Consider the following 12,453-nt stretch of genomic DNA (forward strand, 5'->3'; position numbering starts at 1 on the left):
CCCCCCCCCCCCCCCCCCCGTGAAACAGATACTGTATTTTCTGCACTAAAAGTCACATTGAGTTTGGCTGGTCCTGGAATTTATTTAAAAAAAACATATATATAGTTGAACATGTTTTTTTAAATGTTAATTCATACTGACTGACATGAACCAAGCAGCCACAAGAGGGCGTTTTAGGCTTGTGACAACTGTATGCCGCAATAGTGACACAGAGGATGAAGAGTTCAACGGACTCAGTGATGTGGAATGGGTTCCGAAGCTTGGTGAACTTGCTTACCGGTAACTTGCTTGATGGAATCGCTGATGTGGTGTGTTAATTTAGCCTAGACAGCCTCCCAGGTATGTTCTTTTATGCTACTGTGCAGCTGAATAATTGTTAATGTGTTCCCTTAACAAACCTATTCAGCCTGTTGTTCTGTGTACTATTGTCTAGTTGAATAATTTGCCTTTCCAGATTAAATGTCTGTTCTTGGTGTTGGATTTTGTGAAATAAATTTCGAAATAAATGCGATTTATTGTCCAGTACGACTTAAATATTGTTATTTCCTCTTCGTGGCGCAGTTTTTGACTGATATGACTTATACTCCAGAAAATACGGTAATTCCCCCTGACTGAGCAAGTACCAAAATTTCCCAGCAATTCAGTGAGCAGTAACTGACATTTCTTGCTTGACATAGGATACTGTGGGCTGTGATTGTGAATTGATGCAAAATGGTGTGAGACAGAGGGAGAAAAAAACAAAAAAAGCATGTGTACAGACATATTCCTTTGAGAAAAAAGGCCTAGCCGAATTTTGGCAATAATTACTTATGAGAGGAAACAGCATCAGACTCCCAAATCCTCCGTCCCGATGGGAGGGTTTAGGAGCAGGGAGTTGCATATTCCCTCTAATCTTCCTATACACAGTTTATTTTACAGGACGCATGCAAATGAGTAAAAAAAAAAAAAAAAAAAAAAACTTTAGCTGCCCTCTTTACCCAATGTATAATCTGAAAAAGATTCCCTCCGGTGCTTAATCCCCCAACCATCCCAAGCTTCTTACAACAAAACCCAAAACAGAACAAAGAATCTGACCGGCAGCACATATTGCTTCAGCCCTCCATACTGAGGTTATCTCGACAAAGTTAAAAGTTCTTGATTCAGACCAAGTTCATAAATACAGCTGGACTTCCAAGCTCTTTGTATGTTGCTTTGGGGTCTTAAGTCCCTTTAACATTTTTGGTGTGGGGTCTCTGTGCCAGGCTGGCATAGTAGGCACACTGGGTGGGGTCACATTGGCCAGTTGGGCCTGGAGGTCCGGGCTGACCGTGGGGGCCGGGGTTTCCTGGCTCTCCCTGGGCGCCGGCTTGTCCCGGGCTACCGTCTTTACCGTAACCGGGGAGACCCGCCGGACCTATAATAGAAAGAGGAACAGTCAGGGGCTCTGGATTAGGGGAAACCAACTCAATAGGATGAATGGATGGATGGATAGATAGATAGATAGATAGATAGATAGATAGATAGATAGATAGATAGATAGATAGATAGATAGATAGATAGATAGATAGATAGAAAGAGAGATAGATAGATAGATACTTTATTTATCCCTTAGAAAATTTCAGGCATCCAGTAGCAAGACAACCGTAACACAACAAACACATATACACACAGAGTATTTCACACATACATAGGAATAACAATAAATGAATGGATGCAGTAATTATGAGACTGGTTGTTACCTATCGGGCCAGACGGTCCCTTCTCTCCTCTTTCGCCGATACCAGGTTCTCCCTTTTCTCCTCTTGTTCCTTTGTCACCTGGTAGGAACGGGGAAACAAAAGAGTCACTGTGATTCCTTGAAAAATGGAAATTTCACTTTATGAGTTTTTTTTTAACATTAATATGAGTTCCTCCAGCATGCCTCTGGTCCCCCAGTGGCTAGAAATGGTGATAGGCGTAAACCGAGCCCTGGGTATCCAGCTCTGCCTTTGAGAAAATGAAAGCTCAGATGGACCAATCTGGAATCTTGCTCCTTATGAGGTCATTAGAAGTAAGGTTACCCCCCCCCCCCCTTTCTCTGCTTTGCCCGCCCAGAGAATTTGGTCCGACCATGAGAGAGAGAGACATCATGGCTTTCAAATGAGCAAAGTGGCATATGGTCAAGGCCACACACCCCACCCTCCATCTTGCCATTAATTGCATACTTTTACTTTAAGTACATTTTCCTGACAAAACGTACATACTTTTCCTTAAAGCTGTAGGGCATAACGTTTGGATATTAATGAACGTCTGCTACATTTAAGCCAAGCACCATGTCATGGGACCTTTAACACCACTGATGTTATTCTATTTGACAATAATTTACGAAACATGTACACAAAGTGATATTCTTTTACTTGTACTGAATGTCTTCTTTTAAATGCATCTACAATTGTATGTTTGGCATTTTAATGTACTGTACATATTGTGGTTGTTTTATGTGGAGCCCAGAAAGAGTAGCTGCTACATTGTTAGCAGCTAATGGGGATCTCAATGAAAGACTAATCATCTATTCCTTTAAATTTACCTAAAACGTGCCCCAGATGTCTTTTTAAAAATTCAAGAGATTACTTTCCAATTCATAATTACACACACACATAATTACATTTGAGCACAAATGTTCCTTCTGCTCTCAACAAAATTTAGCATAACACTGCTCCTATCCTCTTTTGAACTCATGAGGCACGAGGTGACCTTCTAATTCCATTCAGAAAAAGCCCATTTGGCCAATTATCCTTTTCTGTTACGGCATTACAAAACTGGAATTTACTGCCCACTAATATCAAAGATTTACATGTACATATTCCACCTTTACAACGTCTCCACCTTAAAACACGGCTGCCCTATAACTATTAATGCACACATTAATCTGTCAGATGGCACGTGTGTTTGATGTGACGTAGTCATTGTTGCTGTCACATGTCTGCTGCCTGCCTACGTTATGTTTTGAATGTGCTTTCAATATGTCCTCTGAGACTTTTCTCCTTTCTCTTGTCTCCTTTGTATTGTCTTTACTGCATGGACTGCTTTAATATCATTGCCATCATATGTGCCTGTTTGTTTATGTGCCACTTCTTTATATGTTTTAACCCATTTTGCGTAGGCCTGCTGTCATTATAGATGTAAAGTAATGTAACTAATTTTAATAAGTTAACCATTGTATTTTGGATGCCTATTGTCAGATGGCCGCACACAGCTATGAGTCTATGTCTTACCTTTAGGGCCCATGGGTCCCCTGGGTCCTTCTCCCCCATTCTGTCCAGGCATACCGGGCTCTCCAGGGGGGCCAGGTCGTCCGGAACTGCCGTCCTTACCTGGAGGGCCTGGAGGTCCTGGACGTCCCGCTGTACTCTTCACATGGGCTGGCTGCATCTGAGCCATGAGGTAAGCCATTTTGGCTGGACACAAAAGAGAAAGTGAATTCAATCTCATGTGACGCTGTTTAAATGATCTTAATGAGGCTGACGGGAAAGACCACTAACGCTACTAGAAATGGCCTCCTCACCGTCTAATTGCTTTGCCAGCTCCTCCTGGATGAGCCGTCTCATCTGCTCCAGTGATACCGACTCTCCCTGAGAAAACAGATGTTCCTCATTCACTCCGTTATTAAAGCCTGAATCTAAATCCTCTGTGTATTTGTTCCTGTGGCATCAACATTACAGCTTTCAGGTAGGCCTGGGCGTAAAAATCTAATTTCACAATATTTTTGACCAAAATACATCAATGTTGATATTGCGCTATGTGGGTTGACTATTGGTGCTTTTGCTAAACATTTACACAATGAGATTGTTAATAAATAGTGGTCAGTACCATGAATATAATAACTAAGTGGGTAAAGGTGAGTAATAGAACATGTATGTAATGTAATGTAGCCTTTAAAACCAGGAATTGACAACACTTATGTGTCATATCAGGATAATATGATATCCTTAAGAGGATATCTAGCCTAATATATCAATGTCACTATAATTATTAATATATTGCCATACTTTGAGGACTTTTATGACTCACCCTTTGGCCTGGGAGACCGGGGTTTCCTGAAACTCCTTGTGGTCCGGGAGGTCCTATTTCCCCTGGTGGTCCTGACATGCCCATCATCCCTGTGTGGCCCTTTCTGCCGGGGGGTCCAGGGTTTCCAGGCATACCTGGATCTCCTGAAGTTCCTTTATCTCCCTTCACACCTGAGTCTCCCTGGATTAGATGACAGCAATTGTACATTCAGACTTCAAATTAAAATGTTTTTTTTTCCTCTGTAAAATGTTGGCTAGATTGCTTCATTTTTTGCATTAAATTGCTTTCTACTGCCAATAATCCTTTTAATTCATACAGCTGTACATTAAGCTGCCAAACAGTACACAAATATCATACTATAATATTTTAATTTTTTTGATAAAGATTAAGAATATACTGTATATTTATTAGAGCCCAACCAATATATCGGATTCATCAGAATCGTTTATAATGACATATAAATGATTTTGATAATTGCATATTTTAAAAATTTAATAAAAACGGACGGTCAACCACGTTATGAGCATTGGCGTTGCATAGTCTGTCCACCAGAGGGCGCTCTACAATGTCCCTGTTGGCAACACTGATTTTTTAAAATTATTATTGTGTTTTTGTTCAAAGGACTTTAAGTTTCATATCTAAAGTTTGTATTTTTATACATTTTAGTTATCAGAACTTTAATGTATTTTGAGGATCCTCTGTTCTGTTGTAACAATAAAACAAATTATCATTATTTTAGTGAGAACCACAAATAATGTTAGGGAAATCTGTTTAGGTTTTGTTCTTTTTTATTGGCATATCAGATTTTTTATTAACCAAATATTTGTATCGATCTTAAAAATCCTTGACCTGTCGGGCTTTTATAATTAACCATGTACCTAAATACCAATTGCACTGGGCTAGAGGACCACAGTGAAAATAAGCATTTGGTTATTGTTTTTTTGCATTTCCGCCTTTAATTGAAAGGACAGCTATGTGAGAAGGGGGGTGGGGGGGAGACATGGAGGAAATCCTCACAGGTGGCACTCAAACCCTGGACCTTTGCGTTGAGGAATATACCTCCATGTATATACAGTATGTGCACGCTTTACCAACTAAGCTAAACCCGGCCACAAGCCTTTGGATTTTATTGTTTTTATCCACTTAGATTTTTTTTATGTCGGCCTATGTAACAACTGCTGTGCAGTGTTATATGCGTTGCTTTTTCAAATCATCAAATACAGAAAAAAATAGGAAAACAACTGTAGCTTGGTTGAACCCCGGCATCAAAAAGGAAAGAAAGTCAGTCTGAAGTAATGTCGGAGGACGAGATGTGTTTGTGTAATAATTAATAAAGCTGTTGATAAAAAACTGAAAAGCTCTTTATGCCATTTTGCATTCACTTTTGAGACGGCCCCTAACTTCAGGTCATTTTACCACTTTTAACCGGCGAGGTACCAGGCTTCAATCCAGAAGTAAAAAACAACATATTGGTCGAGCTTCATGGTGCTCTGCCTGTAAAAATCTAGTGAAAAAGTTGTTAATGAATATACCAAACAATCTTAGTTTATGGCATATTTGTTTACATTTTGGCAAAACTGCACCGGGATAAGTCTTGCAGCTTTGGCTACTACTGTAACAGGTCCTGGGTGCACGGTTCTAACTCCTATACCTAGGAAAAAGTCAATAGTTTGAATTTGGCCCACGGAACATCTGTAATCTCTCCATTATAGCCATCTAATAAAGGATCTACTGTAAAAACGCTGGCGCTCTTTGTATTGTTGGTTGTATTTTCTCACTTGCATCTTTCTTTTCTAAATGATGTTGTGGTCAGGTTTGTGAAGATTGTGTCTTTATTTGGTTGTGTTTTGTCAAATTGCACACATTAACTTGAGTTGCGCTCTCAGGGCCACCGTAAGAAAATCCCAGTCAAATATGTTCTCAAGTCTAAATATGAGAATTATAAGAATCATCAAGATAAATATTATAAAAGAAACTTTTTAATGTGTTTCATAAAAGTCTGTCGAGGACATTAATCCTTGATGAATATCACAGATATGAATTCTGAATGTAGCAGTGTGTGTTTAATATCTGTGTTTTTCCATTTGAGTTGTGACTCATTAGCTTCTCTCAGAGGTGTCAACCAGGTAACAGCTTTTCTACCTACAGCTCTGTTATATCTGAATAACGTAGTTGTATTTGCATCCAGCAGTTAAAAGGAACTGAGTATTACAATGGATGATGAGGAGTGGGACAAAATATATAGGAATATTAAAACTATGTCACGTGATGTGTGGGTGCATCTCATTCAGTTCAAGAATATGCATCGCTTCAATTGGACTGAATTTTAAATGCTTGTTAACAAGCGGCCGTACAATAACTTAAGGAGGCTATTTGGCCTTGTGTGTTCTGGTTAATTTGGCATGTAGTTTCCACACCAGTCATAATCCGAGGTGTCAAGTAACGAAGTACAAATACTTAATTGCCTTACTTAAGTAGAAATTTTGGGTATCAATACTTTACTGGAATAACTATTTTACTGCAGATTTTTTACTTCTAGTCTTTATATTTTCACGCAATTGTCTGTACTTTCTACCCCTTATATTTTAAAAATAGCCTCGTTACTTCTATTTCAGTTTGGCTTGTTTTCATTCCGTTTTGTCATCGTTAAAAAAACACAAAAACCTATCCAGATAAATCACGCCGTCCGGATAAAGATGGTAGATGTAGATGGATAAGAAGTAAAAACATATACCATTCTGACCCTAATGGTTTGTGAGCAATCCATTACACCTGCACATGACAAAAATCACGTCACACTCCAGCAAGGAAATAGCAGACATACAGTGTGTATCCTAGTACGAACATGTCCGTGGCAGAGACTCAAGAGAACCAGGAAGACCAGCCAACCCTTCTACATCCCTGGATGTAACTGGAAGAAGGTTTCCAAATGGTTGGATGCAAAAACAACTCCTTTCCAATGCGCTGCAAGCTCTGCGCACTCAAGTACCGCAAGCTAATTGTTTCCAAAACTTGCTGTACAGTCTCATTTGAAAAAGCATATTAATATAATTTTTTTCACCTTACATTACTTTTACTTTTATACTTTACTTTAACCAACACTTTTACTTGAGTAAAAAACTTGAGTTGATACTTCAACTTCTACAGAAGTCTTTTTAGTATCTCTACAATCTATATAATTTAGTTTGGATGAAAAGTCATTGAAAGTGTGTGTTCTTTAATTGCTGTGTAGTGGATCAAATGAATGCCGATGTGGTTCACGTAGATTTCCAAAAGTAACTTCTAAATATTAAAAGGAACTTTAAAGTGTTCAATTTAAGATTGGGATCTGGCGAGGTGGTAGAATGAGTGTTTAACCAGCTGCCAGGTCCCAATTTAAACGCCGTTTGCATCTCTACTACATACCTTATCTCCTTTGAGGCCACGATCACCAACTCTGCCAGGCATCCCCTACAAAAACACCACAAACAGTGGATGTGAGCAAATAATCACAATCAGAATTGTTTTTATTGTCATGGTATTTACATACAATGAACTTAAAAGTGCTACTCTGTGGTGCAAACTTAAACACACACACACACACACACACACACACACACACATACACACATACACACACACATTAAACTAAGAACACGGATAAGAGAATGTGAAGATGAACGTGATTTGTGAAAATTGAACGTGCAAATTGCTTGTGGAAACAACACTATCCCTGAATCTGGAGGTGCGTGTTTTGGCAGAACTAGAACCTATAACCTACAAATCTATATGCATAAAATCACATTGGTTTTATTAAGTGCCTATACCTGCTTTCCTTCTGGACCAACTGGACCGGGTGGACCCTGGAAACCAAGATAAAAGTAAACATTACCCAACAGCTGGACATATTTGTGCGCCGCAATTAATCTTTGAATCAAAAATAAGTCAAATGTACCACTCACCGCGGGGCCTTTAGGCCCACTGAAGCCTGGTAATCCTGGGTTGCCAGCTTCTCCCTTGTCTCCTCTAAGTCCCTGTATGGCAACAGAGACAACCCATCATTACATCACATAGCACACACGTGGCGTACTGTACTTGTATTAAAAAAAAAAAAGCCTTGCTCATTACTGAGGATTCAGTGAGATTAACATTTCGCTGCGCTTCTTATCAACATGCAGCATTACCCTGGATAAAAATCTCCCCCGCCAATCTTGCGGAGGGGGATGCCAGCGTGAAGAGATTAAAAATCATATTGACAGGTGGGGCATGTGGGCCTGACAACTACTTAAGGCAACAACATCAACAGATTGAAGGACTTCATTAATGCTTTCAGAATTGAGAGAACATTTTTATTTCCACTTAGCACTGGGCAATATATCAATATTATATCAACTTTGTAATAGACTAGAAACCGTCCTAGATTTTGTATGTCGTAATAATGGTGAATGTTGTGATTTTCCTGGTTTTAAAGGCTGCATTAAAGTACAGTGAAGCCATTTTTTCTGTTCTTAACTGTTCTAATTAAAACCCAAAGCGTCTTTGCTAATTTAAGACCAACGCAGTTGTCAATTTCAATTTTTTTTCGGCCTTAAAATAAGCAAAAGTGGATTTGGACACGCCGTAAACGCACGTGCCGTGCGCATTACGCCGTGCGCTTACATTGTTAACACATCCACACATTATTGGGGTGGCTGTGGCTCAGAGGTGGAGTGGTTGTATGCCAATCGGAAGGTTGGTGGTTCAATCCCTGGCCCTGCAGTCCCATGCTGAAGTGTCCTTGGGCAAGACACTGAACCCCAAGTTGCCAAGTTAAGACTAGAAAAGCGCTATTTAAATTGGTCAAGAATATGCATTTGGTTTTCTCTTTATTTACCAGTCCTTTCCACTTTATATTCTTAAATAGATACACTCTCTCTTCTGCTTCTTTCCCCTCATGCGCCATGCTCTCTCTTTCTCTCTCTCACACAGTGGCAAATGTGGCCGTCTGATAACATTTTGCTTCATTTTTTGGATTAAATTGCTTTCTACTGCCACTTAGAATGCTAATATGTATTTGTGCACGTCTAGTTGCCAACAAAAATATAAAATAACTGTAGCTTATTTGAACCCCATCATTTGAAAACAAAAAGAAAGTCATTTATATTCTTGAAAAGATTCTCTCTCTCTCTCGCCCCTGCACTGAATTGCCTTTCCATCTCCTCTCCCGACCTGTGTGTCTCTGGCTCCTGCTAGCCTCTCTCCTCCGGGCTATATCCCTGACAATCTGCTGCCTCTGCAGACTGATACCCTCCACTCCTCTGTGAAAGCGGGTTGTGTATCATCTGCCCTCCACTTAGCAACAGTTAGTGCTCCTACCAAGAAAACCAGCCCACGGAGCCGTGTGCCGCTTCATTCCATTTCACACTTTTATGTGCGAAGACGTTCAGATGCAAATGATAGGAAGCTGTCAAATTAGACATTCTCCCCACTCACAGAACTCACTATCTCTTAGCGATGGAAGACGTGATAAACCTGATCCTTTACTTAGGTAAAAGTACTAATGCCACACAGTCAAAAATACTCTGTTGCAAGTAAACGTCCATGAAAGCATGAAAGTATCATCAGGAAAATGTATTTAAAGTACTAAAAGTGAAGTACACAATCCAGAACAATCCCCACATTTTAGAAACTGGAAACAATCCAAACAGTAATGTGTTGAATGGTGTAATCATGTAAAGTAAAGTAACTAGTAACTAAAACTGTCAGATGAATCTAGCGGAGTAAAAGTACAATATTTCCCCCTGAAATGTAGCAGAGTAGAAGTAGAAAGTGGCATGAGAAGACAAGACCTAAGTACAAGTATAGTACAATACTAGCACACAGAGTACATCGTGTACAAGAGCTCCAAAAGCTTTAGGAGGACTGGGAGAGCTTTTTGAAATTATATGTTACCTGTGCTCAACCCCGTGTCCTCTGTCTCCTACAAGTTTTCATACAACTAAACTGTATTCTCAATTACATTTCGAGCAGTCTATATCAACGACATTTTCGTTTCCAGGATTTATCCGGTGCCGCCAGAAATTCCGCCAAATGTCTTAGACTTAGACAGACTTTGGGTTATGGTTTAGGTTTTTTAATCCCGTTTTCTTTTCCTTCTCCATTTTCCCTCCCTGGTCTTGTGTTTGTGTCTTGTTTCTCCCAGGTATTGTGTTCCCCTGAGTAGGTTCTGTTCCCTGTTTTATTTTGAAGTCTGGTTTTTGTCTCGTCCTGTCTTTAGTTTTACTTCCCGTGTCTTCTCTTGTGATTACCTGATGTTCTCCACCTGCTTCCCTGCCCTCTTGTCACCTGCCTCTCGTTACCTCGTTACCTTGTGTATTTAATGTCTGTGCTTTCCTCGTCTCGTGTTCTTTGTGCCATGCTGTTCTTTGTGCCCCCTCCCCAATCATCACATACCCTTCACTATACATAGGCATGGAGAACTTTCCATAAAATCGTCTCTCAATGCCAATTAAACAAGCTATTAAGCTAACTGAACTAAATCCATGCCAATCTCTTGGTATGGTGAAGGGTATGTGATGATGCGTATTCTAATTCCAAAGGCCAAGGGAACTTCATCAGGTGCATAGTATCCTGATTCATGAAATAACTGGCCTTTAAAATAGGGGTGTGTATACATATGTCCCCTGTATTTTAAGAAAGAACATTTATTTATTTACAATATATTATTCATTCTCAAAGAAAATTGGTGTCCTTAAAAGGTTGGATATTCCAAATGTTTTTTTTTTTATTCCTCTTTTTAATCAACTTTAGCATGGGTGTGTTGACTTCTTCTAGCCGCTGTATGTACTTTGGTCATAGTTAATATGTAAGTGGCTACAGGTTTCTACCACACCCTCGCATGTATTTTTGTATTTCTTCAATGTAATTGGTTTCTATTGTTCTGTGAAAGAAATTAACTAAACGAAAGTAGGAATAGATAACTTACAGGAGATCCAGGTAGACCTGCTTTTCCCGACGGCCCTGGTTCACCTGGCTTGCCCTGGAATGCAAAAGGAAAAAAAAGAAGACAGGTTGGGAAAATTGATGGAGAAGGACAGCAAGAGAAACGACGAGAGTGCCACTTTGTGTCTGTCTGCAAGACACTGTGCTGCGTCTGTCTTTCGTTGGCATCAGACAGCCCCCCTGCAAGTGAAAATAACTCACCGAATCTCCACTTGGTCCACTGATTCCTTCTCTGCCTGGAGGTCCCATAGGGCCCTGCCAAAACAAAACAGAAATAGCCTGTTTAATGTGGTCGTTTATATGCTCCAAAACAAAGACATTTAATACATATCTCATATTTAGAGCATGCTGAGGAAAACTGCAAGCTTGATCCCTTTAATCGTCATTGGAAAACCACCTTTACCATAGTACTGAGTTAAATGTGAACTCCGCTTTTAGTGTTTAGGTATTTCTTACTCTAGGAGATGGGCTGTGAGAACATTGTGTCTCCAAACCTCGCAAGCAAACAGGATGAGTTTAAAGGAGATTGTTACATCCTGCTACGAGACAAATCTGGGAATAGATGGGCTGCGGCCTAAAATGTGTACGTGGGAGGGATTTGAGTTTGGCACCTGGAGAAGATAAATGACATCCAACTCCCATAAAATCTGAAAAGATATAAAGATGCCACGTTTGATGCCATGATACCCTGCTTTTTATTATTGTATAGACAAGATTAAAGGTGCTGTGGTCTGCTGGAAATGTTGCATTCTGTCCAAAACCTTTTGTAATCTCCGTAGTTGTCGCTGCATTCCCTCAATCAAAGGAGGATTGGTTCCAGGCAGTAATAATGATTATTGTTGGGGACTGGGTGACTAAACCAGGAAGGGATGCTGCATAAGAAAGAATGGCATATAGGATTTTTACAGGGAAGACAAATATTTGCTGTAGGGACCTGTATATTACTTTTATGCAGGAAATGCATGGGAATGCAAGGGAAAGCTAAGGTAGGCATTTTAAAATTATTTCTCTGTAATCTGTAAGTCACTTTATTGCAGCTTTTGTGTGTGTGTGTGTGTGTGTGTGTGTGTGTGTGTGTGTGTGTGTGCATGAATATTGACCGAACTACAGATTGAAGGTACCTTCTGGTGTTCACAATTTTGATTTGTATGCATTTCAAAAAACACAAATACAAAGCCAGCAAATAAAACAAGAGTGACATTTCCACTGGGGATGTGGGAGACACGTCCCCCTCACTTGTCAACATCCTGTTTATGCTCACTTTTTGTTTCAGGGGGGTTTTCTGACTTAGCTTTCTCTAATGTATTTAGGTCTCTAATCTAGAGCTAATTGTCCTCTTACGGCCCTACCACCACAGTCCAGACAACCAAAGATCTAAGTGTCCCCCTTTTGTCCTCGGTTAATTTTTTATTTGCTGAATTGATTAAAAAGCAGGGGCAAAGAGAGAGAGAGAGAGAGAGAGAG

The 12,453-nt window shown here is 39.9% G+C and overlaps 1 protein-coding gene across 3 annotated transcripts in view; it reads right to left on the bottom strand.

Moving 5' to 3' along the window:
* Positions 1-124: 124 nt before the first annotated feature.
* The window catches only part of col22a1 (collagen, type XXII, alpha 1), a 100,102-nt gene continuing 87,773 nt past the window's right edge, over positions 125-12,453 (bottom strand). Inside the window, exons 56-65 of one of the 3 annotated variants that reach the window (XM_034891401.1) lie at positions 11,191-11,244; positions 10,973-11,026; positions 7,971-8,042; positions 7,836-7,871; positions 7,435-7,479; positions 4,030-4,209; positions 3,524-3,590; positions 3,234-3,416; positions 1,719-1,796; positions 125-1,393 (exon numbers count right to left, since the gene is read on the bottom strand). In XM_034891401.1, the coding sequence (XP_034747292.1) occupies positions 1,200-1,393; positions 1,719-1,796; positions 3,234-3,416; positions 3,524-3,590; positions 4,030-4,209; positions 7,435-7,479; positions 7,836-7,871; positions 7,971-8,042; positions 10,973-11,026; positions 11,191-11,244 (963 nt within the window). In that variant the 3' untranslated portion in view covers positions 125-1,199. The remainder of the gene's footprint in view (positions 1,394-1,718; positions 1,797-3,233; positions 3,417-3,523; positions 3,591-4,029; positions 4,210-7,434; positions 7,480-7,835; positions 7,872-7,970; positions 8,043-10,972; positions 11,027-11,190; positions 11,245-12,453) is intronic. The other 2 variants (XM_034891402.1, XM_034891403.1) reach the window with 2 other exon arrangements.

The sequence above is a fragment of the Etheostoma cragini genome, chromosome 14 (assembly GCF_013103735.1).
Source record: "Etheostoma cragini isolate CJK2018 chromosome 14, CSU_Ecrag_1.0, whole genome shotgun sequence".
NCBI lineage: Eukaryota > Metazoa > Chordata > Actinopteri > Perciformes > Percidae > Etheostoma > Etheostoma cragini.